This window comes from Fukomys damarensis, unplaced genomic scaffold, assembly GCF_012274545.1.
Source record: "Fukomys damarensis isolate Sample0158 unplaced genomic scaffold, DMR_v1.0_HiC HiC_scaffold_10, whole genome shotgun sequence".
Taxonomy (NCBI): Eukaryota; Metazoa; Chordata; class Mammalia; order Rodentia; family Bathyergidae; genus Fukomys; species Fukomys damarensis.
The window spans coordinates 25,973,215-25,993,134 of record NW_022900922.1 but is presented as its reverse complement, the minus strand read 5'-3'; the positions used below and the strand labels follow the sequence as shown (position 1 = coordinate 25,993,134).

Below are 19,920 nucleotides of genomic sequence, written 5' to 3'. Positions count from 1 at the left end.
AATCCTTACTCTTCTTCTAAGAGTGCCTATAGCCTTTCTTTCCTCTCCCATACAGAGTGCATGTAAACTTCTAAACTTCACTGGGTTACTATTAACTCTGCTGATATTCTTGTGCAAATGATAAATGTATGTGACTTTTTCTCTGTTAATCTGTTTATTGTCAGTTCATTTCAAGAGATTCAATTACTGAACTTTCAGGGCCAGTGATTTAGCTCAGTGACACCACGGCTGTCTCGCAAGCACAAGGTCATGAGTTTGATACCTGGTACCAAAAACAAAACAAACAAACAAACAAAAAAAAAACCCAAAGTAATTACTGAACTTTCAGAGGGCAGCGAGCAAGTTCCTTTCACCTCTATTCTCTCAAAGTTCTGTGATCTAAAAGATTTAGAATGTGTCATCCATGTAATTTTGGATGCCTGTATACATTCATTCAGTCCACTATGAACACACTGTTTTCATGAAAAGTTACTGGAAGTGAATGTACAGTTACGCTCTCCAACGCTCATGGAAATAAAATCTCCCCTAGCACCCAGAGCACTGGCCTCACAAGCTGTTTCACGCAAATGCTCAAAACACTTGTGGGGGAGAGGAGGCCCTACCACTAAAGGAAGAGCGATTTTGGAGTTACTCAGTCATGAAAAAAAAGTCTACTTGTTAGCCAGTGGTAATATTTCCCTCAATCAAAATGGAGTGTCACAAGTTTCCTAATATTTAATATAAAAGTGAGGGAATGAATGTTTTACTTCATGGGTTTACAGGCACTGACTTTTCTGAATAGAGAACTGGAAGGGATTTCTGTTTTGGTTTTTTGTTGTTGTTTATTTATTTATTTTTTTGAGACAGGGTCTCACTATGTAGTTGAGTCTGACTCACTATGTAGCCCAGGCTGGTCTCGAACTCACAGCGATCCTCCTGCCTCAGTCTCCCGAGTGCTGGGATTACTGGCTTGCGCCACCACATCTGGCTTTAAGGAATTTCTTTTATAAACACAAATACAACCTTCTTTCTGCTCCACGTTGTCTGAATACAAAGCACATAACACTGCCATGCTAGCTAGCACAGTGTCTTATTCCAGAAAACAGCAACAATTTCACTTTCTCCACAAACTAAATGAGCCACATAAAGAACTATCTTTTTCGTGACTTCCATGAACGCTTTTTTTAAAAAAAATTTTGGGCTATCTCAGTGTTACATTTTTAAAAACAAATACAAAAACTTATTCAAAAATATAAAACTGCTTACTACAGGTCTGAGAAAATACATTTTTTATAGTATGATACAAAATCCTCTGAAGGTAATTATTAGTGCTGACAAAAAGCAATTTAGAGTGAATATCAGAGAAACACTTGTAAGGCAGAGACTACACAACTGCTCTTTAATTCAACACCAATATTTCCATCTATAACTGGTACTTTGGCATTTCATTTCACAAAGGCACAAATAATGGAACTAATCAAAGAGTAGTGAAAGTGTCATGCTAAAAAGGGTCTCCTGGGAAAGAAAGAAGGTGCAACCAAGGTCACGACACCTGCAGCCAAAATAGCTTTCAGGCTGCCATCTCTCTTAGAACTCTACTATAGGTCAATGGGAAGAACTTTTCAGAAACCTGTCCGGCTCAAGACAAACCCAACAAATGATCCATCTTTAAAGATCTCGGTACAGAAAAACCTTTTGGCAGCCCTTTCTTTTAAGTAAGCCTTCTGCTGGCTGCACCTCCTGCTTCTGGAGGGAGCACTCAGTGCTGAGCGAAATCACAGGCAATCAGTTAAGACTGAGGAGCTGGAGGCGGGTGTTGGCAGTTGGAGAAAAGAGCAGCCAAGGAAATGCAACTGACTGCAAGCCAGAGCCCAAGACTCTAGTACACCCAGGACATGGAAAGTGAAACCAGATGCGATGCAAGGTGGAGTTTCTTCCTAGCTACATTCAGCTGCTCCCGTGCAGATGATTAAATTTAACCTACCGATTTTTGTCAACACCATGATGAGAGAACTACATGGAATTATTCCACAATGCTAGAAAAATCACCCTAGATGGCAAAAAGTTGAACAGCACTTCATGCTGTGTCACAGAATAAATTTTAGATTAATTAAAGTAACATGTGAAACAAACTAGAATAAAAACTGGAAGAAATTACAAGTTAACATTTATCTCATAGTATAAGAAAATAACTTTCTGTGCATAAAAGCAATGGAAGCTATCATTAGCTTCCATTTAAATAGAAAAGCACTAAACTTCTGTGTGCAATAAAAAGCAAACAATTACATGGCAGATAACTTACTGAAGGAAAACATCCGAAATAAATATGGCAATGACTTGATAGCCTCACTTCCTATGTAAGAACCTCATTCACATCTGTAAGCAGCTTAAAATCCCAATTCAGAGGCCAGAATAGACAGTTTACAATGACCAAAGGCTAAGAGATCACCTATTGACTCAATACCAAATCCAGACAATAATTTTATTTTTGCCACCATTTTAGTAAAGACAAGAAGCCAATTCTCAGGGAAAGGTACATGAAACAGACACACACACTACTGTGGAGTTCCCTGTGACACCCAGCAGATCAACGTCTGCTTGGGCCAACTGGAGAAGTGGAAGACTGCTGACTCCAAGGAGCCAAAAGTCTCAAAGATGGGATGCTTTGCCAGTTCAAGCAGAGATGAACCTTACCAGGAAAATAAGGAATCTCCCTAGACAACAATCAGATAAAAGTTAATTATTCAGCCAAACTGTCACCATGCCTTGCTACCAAAAACAAACATCTGTGCTTGGCCAAACTCTATGCCTTTGCTGTTCCTCAATAACTCTGGGAGTTCGAGTCAGTTCAGGGCTCCACTTTGGTGAAGTGCCCTGGCCCCCTGACAAAGATATTCTCTGTCCCTTGAGTCTTCATTTGTCTAACAGGGTTTGCTGGCCTGAACTCGGCTCACTGCTGATCAAAGAGAACTGGCTTAACTTTTCTAAAAAGTTAAAGGTCAATAAACCAAGAACTGTACAAAATGTAATACTCTTAGGCCCTAAAATTCACAGAGATGCTTATTAAAGCATAAATTAAGGGCTGGGGTTTTAGCTCAGTGGTTCCACCACCCGCTTTGCAAGTACAAGGACCCGAGTTCAATCCCTGGTACGGAAAAAAGAAAAAAAAAAAAGCATAAGTTATAATTAGCATTAAAAATGGCAACTACTCAAATTTTCAATAGGAAACCAGTATTTTTCAAAAAGGTCTTAATGATGTGGGGGTGATATCACTTCATAATGTGAAAAAAAAAACGGAACAAAACTGTTTATATGTTATCTCAACTTTGGATGCCTTTTGTGTATTAGGCATATATAGAAACTGCAAAATGTCTGAGATTATTTCTGACAAGTGAGTCCATATTTTTCTTTGAAGCTTTTTGTGTTTTCCTAATTGTCTACAATGGAGATGCACTGCTTCTATAATCATAAGAAAACTTAAGATTAGGAGCACTTTCATATTAACTGTAGTTAAAGAACTAACTAGCAGACAAAGTGACCACAACATTAGTAACAGTATTCCTGGAAGACTATGCATCTCCATACACCATTTTTATAAGAGGTGTTAGAAAACTAGAGTGGACCCAGATGAGGGAGAGAAGAATGCCTCTCCAACCAGAGATGATGGAGAGAAAAGGTGGAGGAACTGAGACTGACAGTGAGGGGTGAAGCATGAGGGCTGCTCAACAAACTCAGAATTCTCAAAAGATGGATTTTACATAGAAGAGAATGTTGGATTACAGGATTTTAAAGGTTTTTTTTTTTTTTTTAGATATGATGCCAGAAGTAGAAAAAAGGGCACTTTTAAAAATGTTACTCAGAAGTTATCATCCTCTACTTTAGGAACAAATACTTCATGTCAAACTTGGACACAGAGGGAGGAGAGCTGGAGGCCTGCACAATCTTCCAGTCCTCATCCCACATCCCAAATCTGAGGAACCTTTCTCCAAATCTCTGAAATATAAATCAGCTTGCCTTTCTTTCCTTTGAAACACTGGAGTTTTTGTCTTTAATATAGCAAAGTATAACCAAAGGAGAGCTACCTGGGAAGACCAGTAAGCAGTTAAGAGTAAAAGATGGAATGCTCATAAACTACTTACTATTAAAGCCTACTGATATAAATTTAGCTGGTACACAAAGAGAACAGTAGAACTAGGCATGGTGATGCACGCCTGTAACTGCAGCAGTCGGGGGGCTGAGGCAGGAGGATTGCCAGAAGTTTGACGTCATACTGGGCTATGTGGTGAGTTCAAGGCCAGCCTGAACTATATATCGAGTCCTTGTCTCAAAAATGACAGCAAGAAAGAGAGGAGAGAGAGAGTCAGACAGAGAAACAGAGATGCAGAGAGATACAGAGACAGAGACAGATAAAAAAAAACACAAATGCATAAGGAAAAACTGAACGTTGTGAAACAGTATCTGTCTAAATCTGGTTTTTTATTTTTCAGCACTGCCAAGGAATCACTTATGAAATCAGGAAAACTCAGGTTTTAGGGGCAGGCATTTGAGGGCTCTAAATCTCTGCTCAAATGTTCACTGGCTGGATCACTTCTTTAACTCCCTAGTCTCAATTTTCTCATCATAAAAGGCTGTTGCAAGTCTGAAATAATAAGTACTAACAATGATATGCAAAGCACATAGCTAGCACATTTTAAAGACTTACTAAGCAACAGTTCCTTCAGTTTTTTTCTTTTCTCTAATTTATTATAATTTTATTTTAGGGGCTGAGAACTGAACCCAGGCTTCTCATATACCAAGTACGTGCTCTACCACTAAACTACACCTCCTGCCCCCAAATCATAACTTGAGTAAAAATAGCCGTATTACACTCCTATAACAGCATGACTGATATTCTGTGCCATATTCATCCTACTAAATGAAAGGACAAATTCTGATTGCAAGCTGATGGAAAACATTCCAGGGTTACTTTACTGTTTTTTGGGTGATGCTGGGTCTCGTGCATGCTGGGCCAGTGCTCTGTCACTATTCTATACCCAGCCCACATCTGCTTTTTTTTTTTTCTCTAAATCACACTGTTGAAATCACTGTAATAACACTTATTACAAACATTTTTACTTTCCAACACAAAATAAACCTAACTAGAACTGAATAATCTTCTTCATGCTTCAAGTTTCTGACCATTTAATTCGATCCTATCTACAAATGCATGGTTTCCTAAGTTTTCAAAACTGAATTAGAGAACCAAAAGTGAATAGCACATTAGCATCTTATGATAATTTTTGCCTTATACAAACAAAATCCTCAAGGCTGGAAGGATGGCTCAGGTGTACAGCATTTGTCCAGCGCAAGACCCTGATTTAGCATTGTTAAATTAGTAATCTTGAAGAAAAACAGAAAAATGGATAGCTCAGTATTGCTTCCCTGTTTCTTTAGTTATATCCTCTAAGTGCAGATGCTGATTCCTCACATATGATCACACTAACCACCTATCTATCATACACTTGCCGCACAAGCACACCTACCCAGGGGAAGCCAGATGAGCAGGAGCAAGAGCTTTTCAGCTCAGGCGGCCACTTGACTCCTCCCTTGCCTGTATAAAAACCATCACACCTACCAGTCTTCCCAGAAGATGCAAATACTATCAGCTGCCTTCAACTTTTTTTTTTTTTTTTAAAGACAGGGTCTTGCTGACCTCTAATGTACAATCCCACAGGTCCCTCTCCAGAACAAACCTCCAAAGAGCTAAGAAAATCATGAGACTCCCCATGAATTCAACAGATAAAACCTCTTTATGAGCCTGACAGGTAAAATTTTCACAGAATTCTCCCTTTTATAGTACTGGGATTTAATTCTGTGAAAGGTATAATTTTTGCTGTCAAGTTTATACTATGTTTGAGCAAAAAAGTAATGAAACAGAATTGGTGTATTTTTTCATGATACCAAACATAAATGATACACAACAAAAAACAGTCCTGATCCATTCCTAAAATATTCTATGGCTATAATTATTGATAGTATAATAGTGATACATAATCTTTATAAGAAATCACAGTAAGGTAACATTTAAGTATCACAACCCTAATCTCAGGGTTGCATAATGCAGCTTAATACCTAAACAAGCTGCCAGAGTGCCAATTCCTCTTCAGGATAAAATACCACCTTAGAGAGTTTCTGGGCATGCCACATTATTACAATAGCCCATCTTTTGGCAGGGTATTAGAATAAAGAATAAACTAGGTTTAAAAACTGCTTCAGAATTAAAATTAAAAGGGTCTCAATATTTTTGTGCTACAGGTTATAGATACAAATTTCCTTTAAACATTGTGACATAAATGTAAACCAGCTTTTAAAAAACAAGCCAGGCATCTTGGTATACACCTATAATACTAGTTCAAGCCCACCCTAGGCAACTTAGTGATATAGCAAGACTGTTTCAAAAGAAAAAAAGAAAAAAGAAAGGACTAGGGGATGTAGCTCAATACAAAAGCCTTGGATTCAACCCTTCAGGCCACCAAGAACAACCTAACTCCCTATATATTGACATGTGAAAGAAAAAAAACAAAACAAAACGAGAAGACACTTTAAAATCTCGCAAGTATCACCAACATATCAAGATTTTTCAGGGAACAATTCCTTAGATGAATCACTTACAAAATTATGGTTATACTAAAACTTTCACTCTTAGAACTACTATGTTAAGAAACAGAGAAAATGACAAAAAAAATCTATCATTTGTCATACATTCATTGTAAGTACTTTAAAATTAAGCAGCAAAGGTCTCACTACCTCCATTCTTACTAGCTTTTTCATGATCACTTAAGAAATAACAAACAAGAATATGGTCTATCTCTAGTTGGAATTTCATTCCATCAGTGCTCTAATATTATAGTAAGATTTTTGAGCTATTGTTTTACTTTAGTTAGGATGTTGGTTATCATGTCTTAAGTCTGGGGCTAGGGATACAGCTCAGTGGTAGGGCATGCATGTGCCTAGCACAGCACAGGTCCTAGGTTTGACCTAGGACCTCTTGTCACTAGTGGTAAGAAGTCTAAGCTTAAAGAGCTTTGCAAGGCTACAAAAATGGACATGAGAGAGGAAAATAAAAGAAGTAACTTATCTTTTAACTCAACACTGATGCGATCTCAAGAAAAGAATAATCATGATAGAGCAAGACATGAGTTGACAGCATGTCTTTCATTTTTTCCACCTGAAAATTAGTAGGATCCTCCAGGACAGGACATGATACACACAGTACATCACAACATATGCCACCTAAAGGCCTAACTGGGAGTTTAAACAATACATTAACTATTAGAAAACATTTCTCAAATACCTCCATGGACAGAATGCATTATTCAACAAACAAGTTCACAATGAATTCTAAGATATAACTGCAGCACATTCCATAAGTTCAATATCCTTGATTATGTATATATGAAAATGCCACATAAGGATATCATTAAAACTGTGTCCTCTGGCCAACAGGTGATAAAAAGTACAACAAAGTGCTGGAAAAGTATAAAAATATATACTTTTTAACTGGTGCAAAGCATTATGACACTTTCAAAACCCCATTTGAGAATCAGCCATTTTAGATTAATCCATTTCCTACTAGGGAATGAATTTTAACTTTCCACTGTCAATGATATAACTTACATATTTAATTATATTAACCTCTTCTTGGAAAATGAACATGCCAGCAGCAAGGGATGCTGAATTGGTTTAATGGAGCTAAACCACAAGGAACAGACTCATTATTCCAATACCTGGCATTACTTTCCCAGTATTTTATATTTATCTTTTAATATAAAGGCTACTTCATAAAAATGTCTTTTTGGTTAATTTCACCTGATGGACGAAAAGACACATACCATAAATGCAAAAGTCCTAGATTTTCATGCCACATTTTTTACTTGTTATACATATTATTTTAGTAATTGTTACTTATTCTCAATATAAAGAAACTGGTAATGCTCTCATTAAAATGTACTACTTATAGGTTCAAATCACGCTGAAATTTTATTGCTTTTTCATAATATATCATCTGAATACAATGCAAAATTATAGAAATGTACCCAAAGCGTGGAGATAACAATTTTAAAGAAAAGCAGCTAAGGAAAACATGAAATAAAGTTCCACCTACAGGGATTCCTCTCACTATTTTCGGTGAGTCCTGGAGATGACATGGATGTGAGAACTGAGCAAGTAAACAGAAGCAGAGCTGGTCAAGTGAAACCTCCAGTTACCAGGCAGCTCCCTTCACGAGCATCTTCTGGGATGGAGAACAAAGGAAGTGAGGCTGGAGCCAGAAGCAGGTTTTTTCCAAAGAAACTGTATTGAGCCTGTTAGTTTTCTGCTGATGGCTTAAGCAGACATCCATTGGAATCTACTGCCTCTATAAACACAAAATGCAAGCTCTCAGGGGCTCTGGTTTATCAAGATGTATGCACCGATCTGGGACCGTACCAAATACTGCTCCAAATGGGGGGTTGAGGCTGAGAAAGGTACTAAATCCTTGTGTATCTGTCATCTAGGCACAGAAATGCATCAGAGCCATGCTGAAAGGCAGAAGAAATCTTGCTATGTAAAAACAGTAATATAAAATTTAAGGATGTGATTCATTTTATATACATAAGGCACCTTTAAACTTCCCCCACCTATTTTAAACACAGCTTTAGTCTAAAGGCTCCTTCAAATTCAGCAACACCAGTGGCTCAGGATGTGCTATATATTTTTAATAAGTATCTTAAATCATCACAATTCCAATAGTTACAGTTGTCAACAGTCTTCCTGTTGCAAAATAGGATGCACTAAATCCCACTTCCTCTACTTCACAGCTCAATCACAGCCCCCACACCCCCCCCAGTCCAACATTCCCTCTTTTCCCTTTTCAAATATACTCATTTCCCACAAAAAGAAAAAACAAAACAAAACATATCCCTCCCTTCAATATAACCTTCTCCACCTTTTTTATTTGCTTTCTTCTTCTTTTTTTGATGCCAGGGATCAAACTCAGATTCTTGTGCTTATGAGGCAGGTAGTGGAACCACAGAGCTAAATCCCCGGCCCTCTTTGCTTTTTTTTTTTTTCTTCAGCTTTAATTGAGTTTATTGGTACATTTTAGGGATACAGTACAGTTACATTCAGTGTTGGGATCTTGTACCTCTACATGACAGGTCTTGGTTCTCATTTTTTCCCCTTGTCCCTGCCCTCCCTTCACCCCCTCCTCCCCTCCCCATCTACAAATACTTTATTTCCATCTTTTCATTATCTCACATTTTTTTCTTTTCCCTTATTACCATTCCCCTACCCATCCCATCTTCCCTACACCTTTAGCTCCTTTCTTTGCTTTTTAAATCATTGTCTCTACTTCCTTATTCATTCAAGTATTTATTAAGTATCCACGTGCCATGCACCAGCGTCACAATGGCAAAGAAGCAAAACACACCACTCTTGCTGATCTTTCACCATCTGGCTTCCACCCCTAGTCCCACATTTACACATTTTGCTACTGAAACTGTCCCTATTAAGAGCACCAATTAGTGCTTAATTGCCAAATTTAATGACCCTGGACTGTATTTCACTTTGTCCTCGCTGCAACAATAAGATTCTGCTTCCTGGCACACCACACTGTCTTATCTGTCTTTACTTCTGAGAAAAATGGAAGATGATTTAAATAAATAGGGACATATTCTACATTCATGGGTTGGAAGGCTCAATATAGAAAAGGAGGTAATTTTCCCCAAATCAATTTATAGTTCTAACATAATCTTATCAAAGTCCCAGTGGGCTTTTGTTGTTTGTAAATAGAAATTATCAAAGCAATTCTAAAATTTACTTGGAAATGCAAAGGACCTAAAATATCCAAACTGATTTTGGACAAAAAAAAGAAGAGAATTTAGATTAGAATTTCAAAACTTACTGAAAAGTTATAGTAATCAAGGCAGTGTGATATTGGCAGTAACAAAATCAAAAGTTCATATTTAGGGTCACTGGCTTCCTATAAAGACATCAAAACAATTTTGGAAAAGATGAGACTTTTAAAATGGTTCTGAGACAACCAGGTATCAATATGTAAAAATAAATAAATAAATAAATAAATAAAAATTAACTGAATCTTACTTCACACAAACACAAAAATTCACTCAACAGAGAACACAGACCTAAATGGACGTGCAAACAATAATAAGTGTTGCCATGAATGAGGAGAAATTACAACCTTCACACACTGCTGATGGACAAGAAAAATGGTACAGCCACTTTGGAAATAGCTTAGTCATTTCTGAGGTTAAACAGTCATATAATCCAGAAATTGTAGTCTTAGCTATATACTCAAATGAAAACAGGTCTGCACAAAACCTTGCACAAAAAAGCTTAGACAGCATTATTCATAACAGCCAAAAACCTGGAAATAGTCCAAATGTCCATCAGCTGCTGAATGAAGAAAATGTGGCATATTTATGCAATGGAATAATAACAAAAAAAGGAATATTCCACCAATGTTCTTTTTATTCTACCTACTCCGTTTCTTGAATCTCTCTCTCTCCCCATTCTACCACTGCCTTAATTAAAATCTTTTTAATAGCTTTCCAACTAATCTGCTTTTTTGTTGTGTTTTTTGAGATGGCTTTTGCTATGATCCCCAGGCTGGTTGGTCTCAAGCAATCCTCAAGCCCGCCCAGCAGCTGGGATTACAGGCATGCGCTGTCACATCGGGCTGAATGATCTCTCTGGTCCTAGAGCTGCTCTTTTCCAGTGTGTCTTCTGCATGGTCCCAGAAAACTCACCGGATCCTGCTACCTACTGAAACCCTCTGGGTTCTCCCACTCTCTACCCTGTCATCTCTCTCAGTTTTAAGAGTAAACCTCTAAGCTCTTTTGATCATATGATGAATACAGATTTTTTTTTTTTTTTGTACCAGGGATTAAACTTGAGTCCTTGTGCTTGCGAGTCTGGCAGCAGCAGAACTACTGAGCTAAATCCCCGGCCCCATGAATACAGATTTTTAACATGCATCTGTAAATATGTATATTCACACAGCACATAAATGAATTCCTATACTAATTTTATATACACACACACACACACACACACACACACACACACACACCTATACACAAAATTGACTTTTAAAAGCATGAAATAAAGAGGGAGAGGGAGAGAGAGAGGGGAGAGGAAGAGAGAGAAGCGGGGGCTGACTCTCATTTTCTTCTCCACTCCTATTGCCTTGCATACCACACCCTGTGCGGAGTCCAGAGGGAAAAGCCCAAACTCCCTAGCATGACACACAAGGCTGTTCCCTGCCCTATGGGTCCAACTTCAGCCCTCATCACCTCATCCCACATACCATATGCTTCAACTATGACAAATTATCTGTAGTTCCTTCAGTGAACAAGAAATAAAATTTTGACTTAAAAATTTGAAATAAAATAAATACTTCTGCAATTTTTAAATTGTCCCTCCCTCCTTCTGGAATGCTCTCACCCTTTTCAGCCCCGAGTGCTCATCATTCAGGTCAGGTGTCTCTGCCTCTCTCCAGTTGATTACTCTCACTTTAAGGCACTTATTTCTATTGACCCTTGCTTATACTAAAGTTGTATATTTCCCTTTCTGTCTTACAAGCACTGCCACCGTCCTTGAGCTCCTTGGTGCCAGATGACAGTTAGGATATCCAACCAGAGCCTCTTACCACTTCAATATTACCATATGGAGACCACATAGTTTTGCCTTACATCTTAAACTAATCCCTGAACTAAACCAACTAAATCTACCCATTTAACAACCATTATCATCAACTTTATTTGTTAAATGCTAAAGGCTGCTAAGCCAGAAACACACATAATCCACACATGAAATGTAATCCAAACAAGTGAAAGTCCTAGCACAGTCTCCTCCCAACTCTCGGACTCAGGCAACCTTTTTAATGGGATGATTTCTACTTTTACTCATGTGTAGTTCTCACCACGCATGGGAACTACTTCACTTACAAGATCTCAAAGTGAAGTTCCCTTTTAGACTACAGGATCCATCTTGATCACAGAACGTGCCGCCCTTTATTTTGCCAGTCCAGTCAATCTGAGTATGATGGCCAATCACGTCATGACACCCAGGAATACCCTCTCTGCTTGGCCACCATACACACTCTCCTCACCTCAACCTGGGGTTAACCAAAGCATATCTTGGCATTATTATGTCACACCAGCCCTGAAAATTCAGGCTATCTTTCCCTTATGTGGGTACCCAAAAAGAATCTTCCCTACCCGTAAACTTCTCCCATAAGAGTTGACTTCCCAGAGCTGAGGCAGGAGGATCACCGGAAGATCAAGTCCAGCCTAGGCTCTAATGTGAGTTCAAAGCCAGCCTGAACTACACAGCGAGACCCCCGTCCCTACCCTCTCAATCAATACCTGTGCATCAAAAATAAAAAAGAAACTGAGGATATGTTCATTGTGAAGGCTCTGAATTCAATTCCCAATAGTGCAACAGTAAGAACAAAAATTGTTATAGTATGTTTGAATTAATTTTTAAATTTTTTCCATTAATACTTTGTAGAAGCAATTAAACTTATAATTTTGTTATAGGGTTACTTATGCTTTGAAATATTAGCAAAATGCTTGTGAGCAAATTTTTTTCTTTTTTTGAGATAGAGTCTTGTCACATTGCCTAGGCCAGCACAGAACTCCTGGCTCAAGTGATCCTCCTGCCTCAGTTCCCAAGTAGCTGGGATTCAGGCACATGGCACTGCACCTGGAGTTAGGAAGAAACAACTTTTAATGAACACTGATACCGAAAATCTGATATGATACAATACTCAATTTAGGGTAAGTTTTTTTGAGACAGGTCTCTGGCTGGCCGTGAACTCACTATGCAGCCCAGGCTGGCCTTGAACTTGTGGCAATTCTGCTGCCTCAGCCTCTGGAGTGCTGATATTATAGGCACATGCCACCATGCCCAGTGATTCAATTTAGGTTTTGCTCAAATCCAAGAGCTTAAATTGGCCTATGGATGGATCTGATGTGCTGTTAAATGTTGTACATAATTAGGGATGTGTATATAAACAAGGTATTTCAGCCTAAATTGAATTATTCTATCAAGTAATATGCAACATTATCTAACCTTTGGCAAACTGCTGGTCTGTGAATCATCATACTAAAAAAAGAATTCCTCATCACTGAGATGCCCTGCCTATTTTTTAATATTAACTTGTTTTTTTTCTATCTCTTAATATAAGACACTAGTCAACCAAAAGAAAGAACAAGAAGAAAAAGTGCATTTTACAAGGATTTCAAATCTTTCATTAATGAAAAATAATGTCCATGAACAGATTCACAAACTGAATATGAACACTGATAGCCATGATAATACATTTTATTACAACATAACCCTCAACAAAATGGTCATGAGCTTAATCATTTACTAGGGCTGCAGTGAGTCAAACTGAAATCCAACCAAAACAAACCTGTTCAATTACAGCCATCATAGGAATAAACCTTTATATCCATTTAGTCATTTTTTTCTAAAACATCCAAACAGATCAGGCACATGGACAATTCAACTAGAAATGTGTTATGGCTTATGTCTAGATGTCTCCCTAAGGCCTAAGGCCTCATACAATCAATCATAGGTGGGGCTTTTTCACAGGTGGCTAATAGAGAGTGTATGACACTGGAATTGATTCATAGTGCAATGCTAGAATCAAGGACATTAGGATCAAGGGTGTGACTGCTACCTCCCCTAAGTAGCCTGGATAAGATATAAGGGATAGAAAGAGCTGTGGCCATCCCTTGCTTGCTTGCACGGCTACCTTCTGCCCATCGTGAACTATTTCTCCTCTGTGAGGGCTGTCTGCCATGTGCCACTGTGGCTTGGAGCCAGCTGATTATGGACTGAAACCTCTACAAACTGAGAGCTAAATAAACCTTTCCTTCTTTAACTTTGGGTGCTGGGTATTTTGTCGTGGTAATACAAAACTAAGATAAAATGATATACTGGAAAATCTTTAATCATTCAGTAACTCTAAAGGTCAATGATAGTTTATGTGAAATATAATAAGCATGAAACAAATCAGAAGAGACTTTAACAAGTCAGAAGTAACTTAATAATGAAAGTCTTCTTGGTTGTTAGAACAAATCTAAGAACACTGCTTTCTAATACTTAACTGCTAATAAATAATTAAAAAACACCAAACTGGAGATATTTCAGAAGTGCTGGAAAGTTTGTGGTTTTTCTACTTTTCACTAGTGTTTCTTCAAGACCAATAAGGATCACAATGACCAAGAATTATTCTCTTGTGGCTCCCTAAAATTAAAAAACATTCCAATTTCAGAATATATTTAATTAGATTCTCCATTGTTTCAGATGGAGAAAATGAGCTTGAAAAGGTAAAAGATTCATCAAAGTCACAAGGCAGGATGGGTTTGTTGGTGCATGCCTGTGATCCCAGAACTCAGGAGGCTGAGGCAAGACAATTACTGTGCATTCAAGGCCAGTCTGGGCTACATAGTGAGTTCAAGGTCAACCTTGACTCTATAGCAAGACTCTGTCTCAAAAAAAAAAAAAAAAAAAAAAAAAAAAAAAAAAAAAAAAAAAAAAAAAAAAAAAAAAAAAAAAAAAAAAAAAAAAAAAAAAAAAAAAGAAAAATCAAACAAACAAAACACACAAACTACACTTGATCTCAGCCAAAAGGCTGAGTAGTGATGACACACATAAACTAAAGTCACAAAATAACGTCATAGCAATATCCAGCACAGGAACCTCTCAGGAGGCACCAGGCCTCCGGGACCCACTGCAGGGCACACATTGACCTTTATCACCATCCCCTCCCCAGCTGACCCAGACTCTGCACAACACAAGTGCAATCTTCCTCAAGTGATTCTCAACAACCTCAACGTTGGCACCATGTCTTCCCAATATACTACTTACAATGGTCATTAGCAAAAATTCTTCACTTATTGTGTGTCAGTTAAAAGAGAATATCAAAAAACACTCATGGTTAAATAAAACCTACAAAAATAATATTAAATAAACTTCTACTTTTTGATGTAAACTGTTTGATTTAAAGAAAAGGAATGATTTCTCTTTTCATCATCATCAAGAGAGAACATCTGACATCAATTAACTCTCAACTACTTGAAAGTGAAAAATTAAACACAAAATTACCTTTGAAGGCTTCAAGCTCCTTCCTGTAGGGGGAAAAAAAGAAAATGCAAATGTAAAATAATGTATTCCCAGTGGAAGCTGCTATTAGGTTATAACAAAAATTTATGTACTTTAAAATGCTCAGAGTGGTAGTTTTGAATACTCATATATCAATTATGCTTTGTTGAAATTACCAATACAATTGGCCTAAGGCAAATATTCTCATTTGTTATTACCTATAAATGACTCAAAAATTCTACCAAAATTTGAATTATTAAAACATTATAAGAAAACAGAAAACATTTTAATGCCAGCTGTGAATCATTTCATATAATTTTATAAAAACACTTAATGCAATTTTCCTCCACTGATAAATGCTAAGTAATAGATTTTAAGATTTTAATTAAAATCACCAGAACTCATGTAGTTATTTCCTCTTTCAATAGCAAATAAAAGGGAAAAGCATGTATCAAAGAATTGAGATCCACAACACATCCTGTCACAAAATGACCTCGCCTCCAGGAATCTTGTTTATTTTGTCAATGTCAATTAAAGATGCTGACACACAGAGTTTCTTGGGGAAACGTACAGCAGAGGAAAACAGATCATCAATCATAAAAGAAACATTCTGTGATAAGCCAAGGCAAGTTGTTTTCAGGGTTTCCCTATCACTCTGTAATTATTATATATATTTTTTTCTCAAAATCAATACTATAAAAAGTAGTTTTAAGGAGGTAAGTTTCTTTATGAAAGGATTGTTGCCCCACTCAAAGTATAAGGCATTTATCTTTTACGTGCACTCTAGGTTTTACTAAAAATCCAGAGTTGTTTTAAATTCTCAAATCCATATTCCACATTCCTAACTACAATATGCCTTATGTTCCAAAACAGTTCATTACAATTCACAGCTGGTAGCAAGAATGGCATAATGCCGACTGAAAGGCCAAGCAGATATAATGTTCTTGCAACAGCTAACAGGAAAGTTCTTAAATCAGATGGTCATCCCACTCCTCCTTTCTTATAAAATATCTATTTTATAATTTGCCAGTACCAGAATTCATAAACTATGAAAGAGTATAATTTCCAATTCCATCTTTTCAAACAACTGTGCGACTGTTTTCCTTCAGCCAACAGCCAGCATCATACTTACAAGCTTAGTTAGGTACAAGTTAAAGAGCCTTAAAATCTAGTCTAGATTCCAGTCATAGGATGAAAGCCAAAATCATCATAAGACAATTTTGCAAAGATCTTTAATTCCACCTCTTATTGATGCTAACTCCCTGAAGCTACAGATAGGGAGCAGAGAGTAAACAGAACACTCAATATTCTAATGCATAATTCTTTTTCTCTGATTACAGTCTTTAGAGAGTTTTTTATTTGTTCCAGAATGTGACTGGAAGCAAAATTTCTGAAAAGGAACCTCTGGTTTTAGAAAGGGAAAACAAATAAATTCACACACACTAGTGTTCCCCATCCCCACAACCACAAAAAAGAGGACTCCAATGACTGTGAGCAAATGAGTAAATGCTAGGTGGAAGAGGAAGGGAAGCGCTGACTCTCCCTAGGAGCCAGCCCTCTCTCCCTCATCAAGTAAGCCTAGTGGAGCCACTTTTGGGCTTTGTCTATTTATACATCAGGACCCCCACCACTACACAACCAGTCAAGAAATGAAGTAATCTGCTCATTGAGTAAGTTACTCTTGTATCAATTCCTAAGAAGGAAGAGTGGTGGGGCAGTGGTGGTACAGATAAGTGGTAAAGAGTAAAACTTGGGGTCATGGAACTTATGAAGAAATGACCAAGTGAAGCAACAGAAGCACCAACATCCTTGCGGGTTCACCATGCATGAGGCGGTCAGCGCCATTTGTTAGCATAAAGAGCACCTGGAAAGTGGAAGATTTAAGAGCAGGAGAGACAGCATTGAGAGGAGGCAAGGAGGCCAAAGGGTTCAGCCATATTTAGGAAACACACTTCAGGGCAGCAATACTTGCCCAATGGTTTGTCCTCAAGGAAGTACTTCAGAATAGCAGGCTGAGTGAAGGGAAAGTAGTTCAGGTAAAAAAGGCAGAGATTTTTCAGTGCTGATCTACAAAATATGGTTTTATTTTTAGCACGAGACCAACATGAGCAATACTGTACCCCAGGAAGAACATTCTTGCTGTGATGGATAGATAGATGTACCAGTAAGGGAGAGAATACACTTAAGAAACTATGCGTAGATTTGGAGAAGAGCTAACTGATGCCGGTGACAGTAGCACAAGCCACACTGGTAATCAAGAGGTTTCCAATCTGCAAGCTGCCAGGTGAGACTCACTGGCCTGTGACACAGGATTAAGCAGGGGCAGGCAGAAGATGAGCACATTAAGCATGAGGATTCTACTCTGAATCACCAAAAGGAAGATGAATTCACTAAGAGAAAATTTAGGAAGAGAAACAGTCTGGGACACTGCTGAAATAACCCAGAGGGCACAAAGCCTAAACCCAGTGATAGTGCAGACAGGACTCCCGTGCCTTTCAGCCCACTCAAGCATTTAGCTCCTTCAGAATCCTGTTCCCTCACTCTCGTTAAACAAAAGTTGTGGGAGGCACTCTTTCAGACTGAGCTCCTGCACAAGGGCCCCAAAGACCAGGCCAAATCAGAACGGAGTCACGCGTGCTACATGCCACATAATCAAACTGAAACTTTAAGGACATTGTTATGATTTTTATCCAAGAGCCTTGTGCACTCATAGGTGGGGCCTTTGAAAGGTGACTGATTTATGGGGGCATCACAGCTAATCTGCTAGTAGGAGGCAGGATCTTGTCAGAAGAGGTGGGTCACTGGTGGCATGACCCAGAAGTTACAGCTTCTTTCCTGGCTCCTTGACTCTCTCTGCTCCACAGCCACCATGCAGTAAGCAGCTCTCCTCTGCCATACACCTCTGTCATGCCAGCCACCTTGAAGTTTGCCGACCACATGGGGAACAAAACTTCTAATATGTGAGCCAAAATAAACCTCTCTTTCCTTAAATTGTGTGTTGGGTATTTTGTCCCAACAAAATATCAGCGAAGATTCCCAAACAGACCAGTGTTTCCTGAAAACACGAGATTCCAGTTGTAGTTTGTGCCCCCAAAGGGTTTATGTGGTTCCCAGTGTGGTGGTATCAGAAGGTGGGGCCTAGCAGGATGTCACTGGGAGCACTGCCCTGGGGAGGGATTACATAGTTTTCAGGGGATCCCCTACTAGCACAAGTTGTTATAAAAGAGGAAGACCGACCCCTTGCAGCTTTCTTTGTGGCTTCCTGTCTCCTCATGTGACCTTTTCTGCATGCTTTCCCTCCATTGTGATACTGTACCCCCATGAGGCCTTACCAGAACTAAGCAGAAGCTGAAGCCATGCTATTGCACCTTGAGAATTTTAAACTATCTAAATATCCTTTTTAAAAGTTACTTAGCCTCAGGTATTTTATTACAGCAATGAAAAATGGACTAACAAACCAGCCTACCTGAATCAGCATAACAAGGAAGCCCCCCCTGTTTTGACCCTCACAAAAATACTAACCTGAAGTTAACTGCTATGGCTTGAATATGGTTTGTCCCCAGAAAAATTCATGTTAGACTTAATTCTTCAAGGCAGCAGGGTTTGAAGGTGGAGGTTAGTGGGAGATGTCTGGATCATGGGGGTGGAGCTCCATTAAGAGATGAATGGTGTTTTATAGAAGTGAGTACTCACAGGACCAGACAAATTACAATGAGGGTTGGCCATTAGAAAACAAGGTTGCTCCCCATGTTCTCTCTTTGCAATCACTTGTTTGTCTGCTTTTCCATCGTGCATGGAGCAGGATGTTCTCACCAGAAGCCAATCCAATGCTGCCAACTGATCACAGACTTTTAGCCTCCAGAACTGTGAGCTAAGCAGACTACTTTTATTAGTTATCCAGTCTCAGGTATTCTGCTGCAGCAATGGAAAATAGACTAGGTCAGCAATGATGAACCTTTTAGAGCTTTCAATGATAGATAACATAACAGCCTGCTGTAGCACATGTGCCGCAGGTTCACCACAATTGGACTAGGGCATAAACCAATCAGCTTTTCCCTACTGTTTTGTTTCCTTGTTCCCACTTCAAAAAATCCACTTTCTATGTTGCTCAGTGAGAGCATGCATTCTAGTTTATAGAAATGAGCTGCCCTGATTCCATGAATTGTGAATAAACATCAATTAGATCTACAACTACCTTGGTAGTAATTTTTTGAAAGTTCTGGTGATCATAGGAAGGGTCTCAAAGAAGACAGGAAAGCACCACTGACCTCCTTTTTTCTGGTCCTGTTTTCCTGATAGAACCCTCGAAGTCATAAATTCTTTCCAAGCCTGCCTTCTTGTATTAGGCAAGTCTCTTCTGATCTGGATACCCAGTGTTACTTTGTGCTGCGAGAAGGCACTTGACCTTCGGTTGTTGGTGGCTAATGAGTCAGTGGCAAGGGCTGCAGGTTAAAACAATAGGCAGCAGATGCAGTAAATGGTTACTGCTGCAGAGGGTGTGAACTGGGGTTTTTGGGATTCAAAAGGTTTTGAGTTTCTTCTCTTCATTCTTTGCTTCTCATACACAAAGGAAAGAGAAATAATTGGCTAGGATGGACAACAAGATCTCAGGAAGAAAAACGCAATAAAAGTAGTGGACCCATGTTGGGCATCTATAAACTATCAGAATGCTTACCACTAAAAATTAAGTCTCCCAGCTGGGGATTTAGCTCAGCGATTCTGCCACCTGCAAGTGCAAGGACCTACGTTTGATCCTTAGTACCAAAAAAAAAAAAAAAAAAAAAA

At 38.5% G+C, this 19,920-nt stretch overlaps 1 protein-coding gene across 3 annotated transcripts in view; it reads right to left on the bottom strand.

The window, feature by feature from the left end:
• The window catches only part of Dtnbp1 (dystrobrevin binding protein 1), a 110,003-nt gene that overhangs the window by 42,802 nt on the left and 47,281 nt on the right, over positions 1-19,920 (bottom strand). For 2 of the 3 annotated variants that reach the window (XM_019207327.2, XM_033761907.1), the window contains one exon: positions 15,139-15,161. In XM_019207327.2, coding sequence (XP_019062872.1) covers positions 15,139-15,161 — 23 coding nt within the window. Of the gene's footprint in view, positions 1-8,122; positions 8,478-15,138; positions 15,162-19,920 lie in introns of those variants that run through there. The other variant, XM_010622901.3, reaches the window with a different exon arrangement.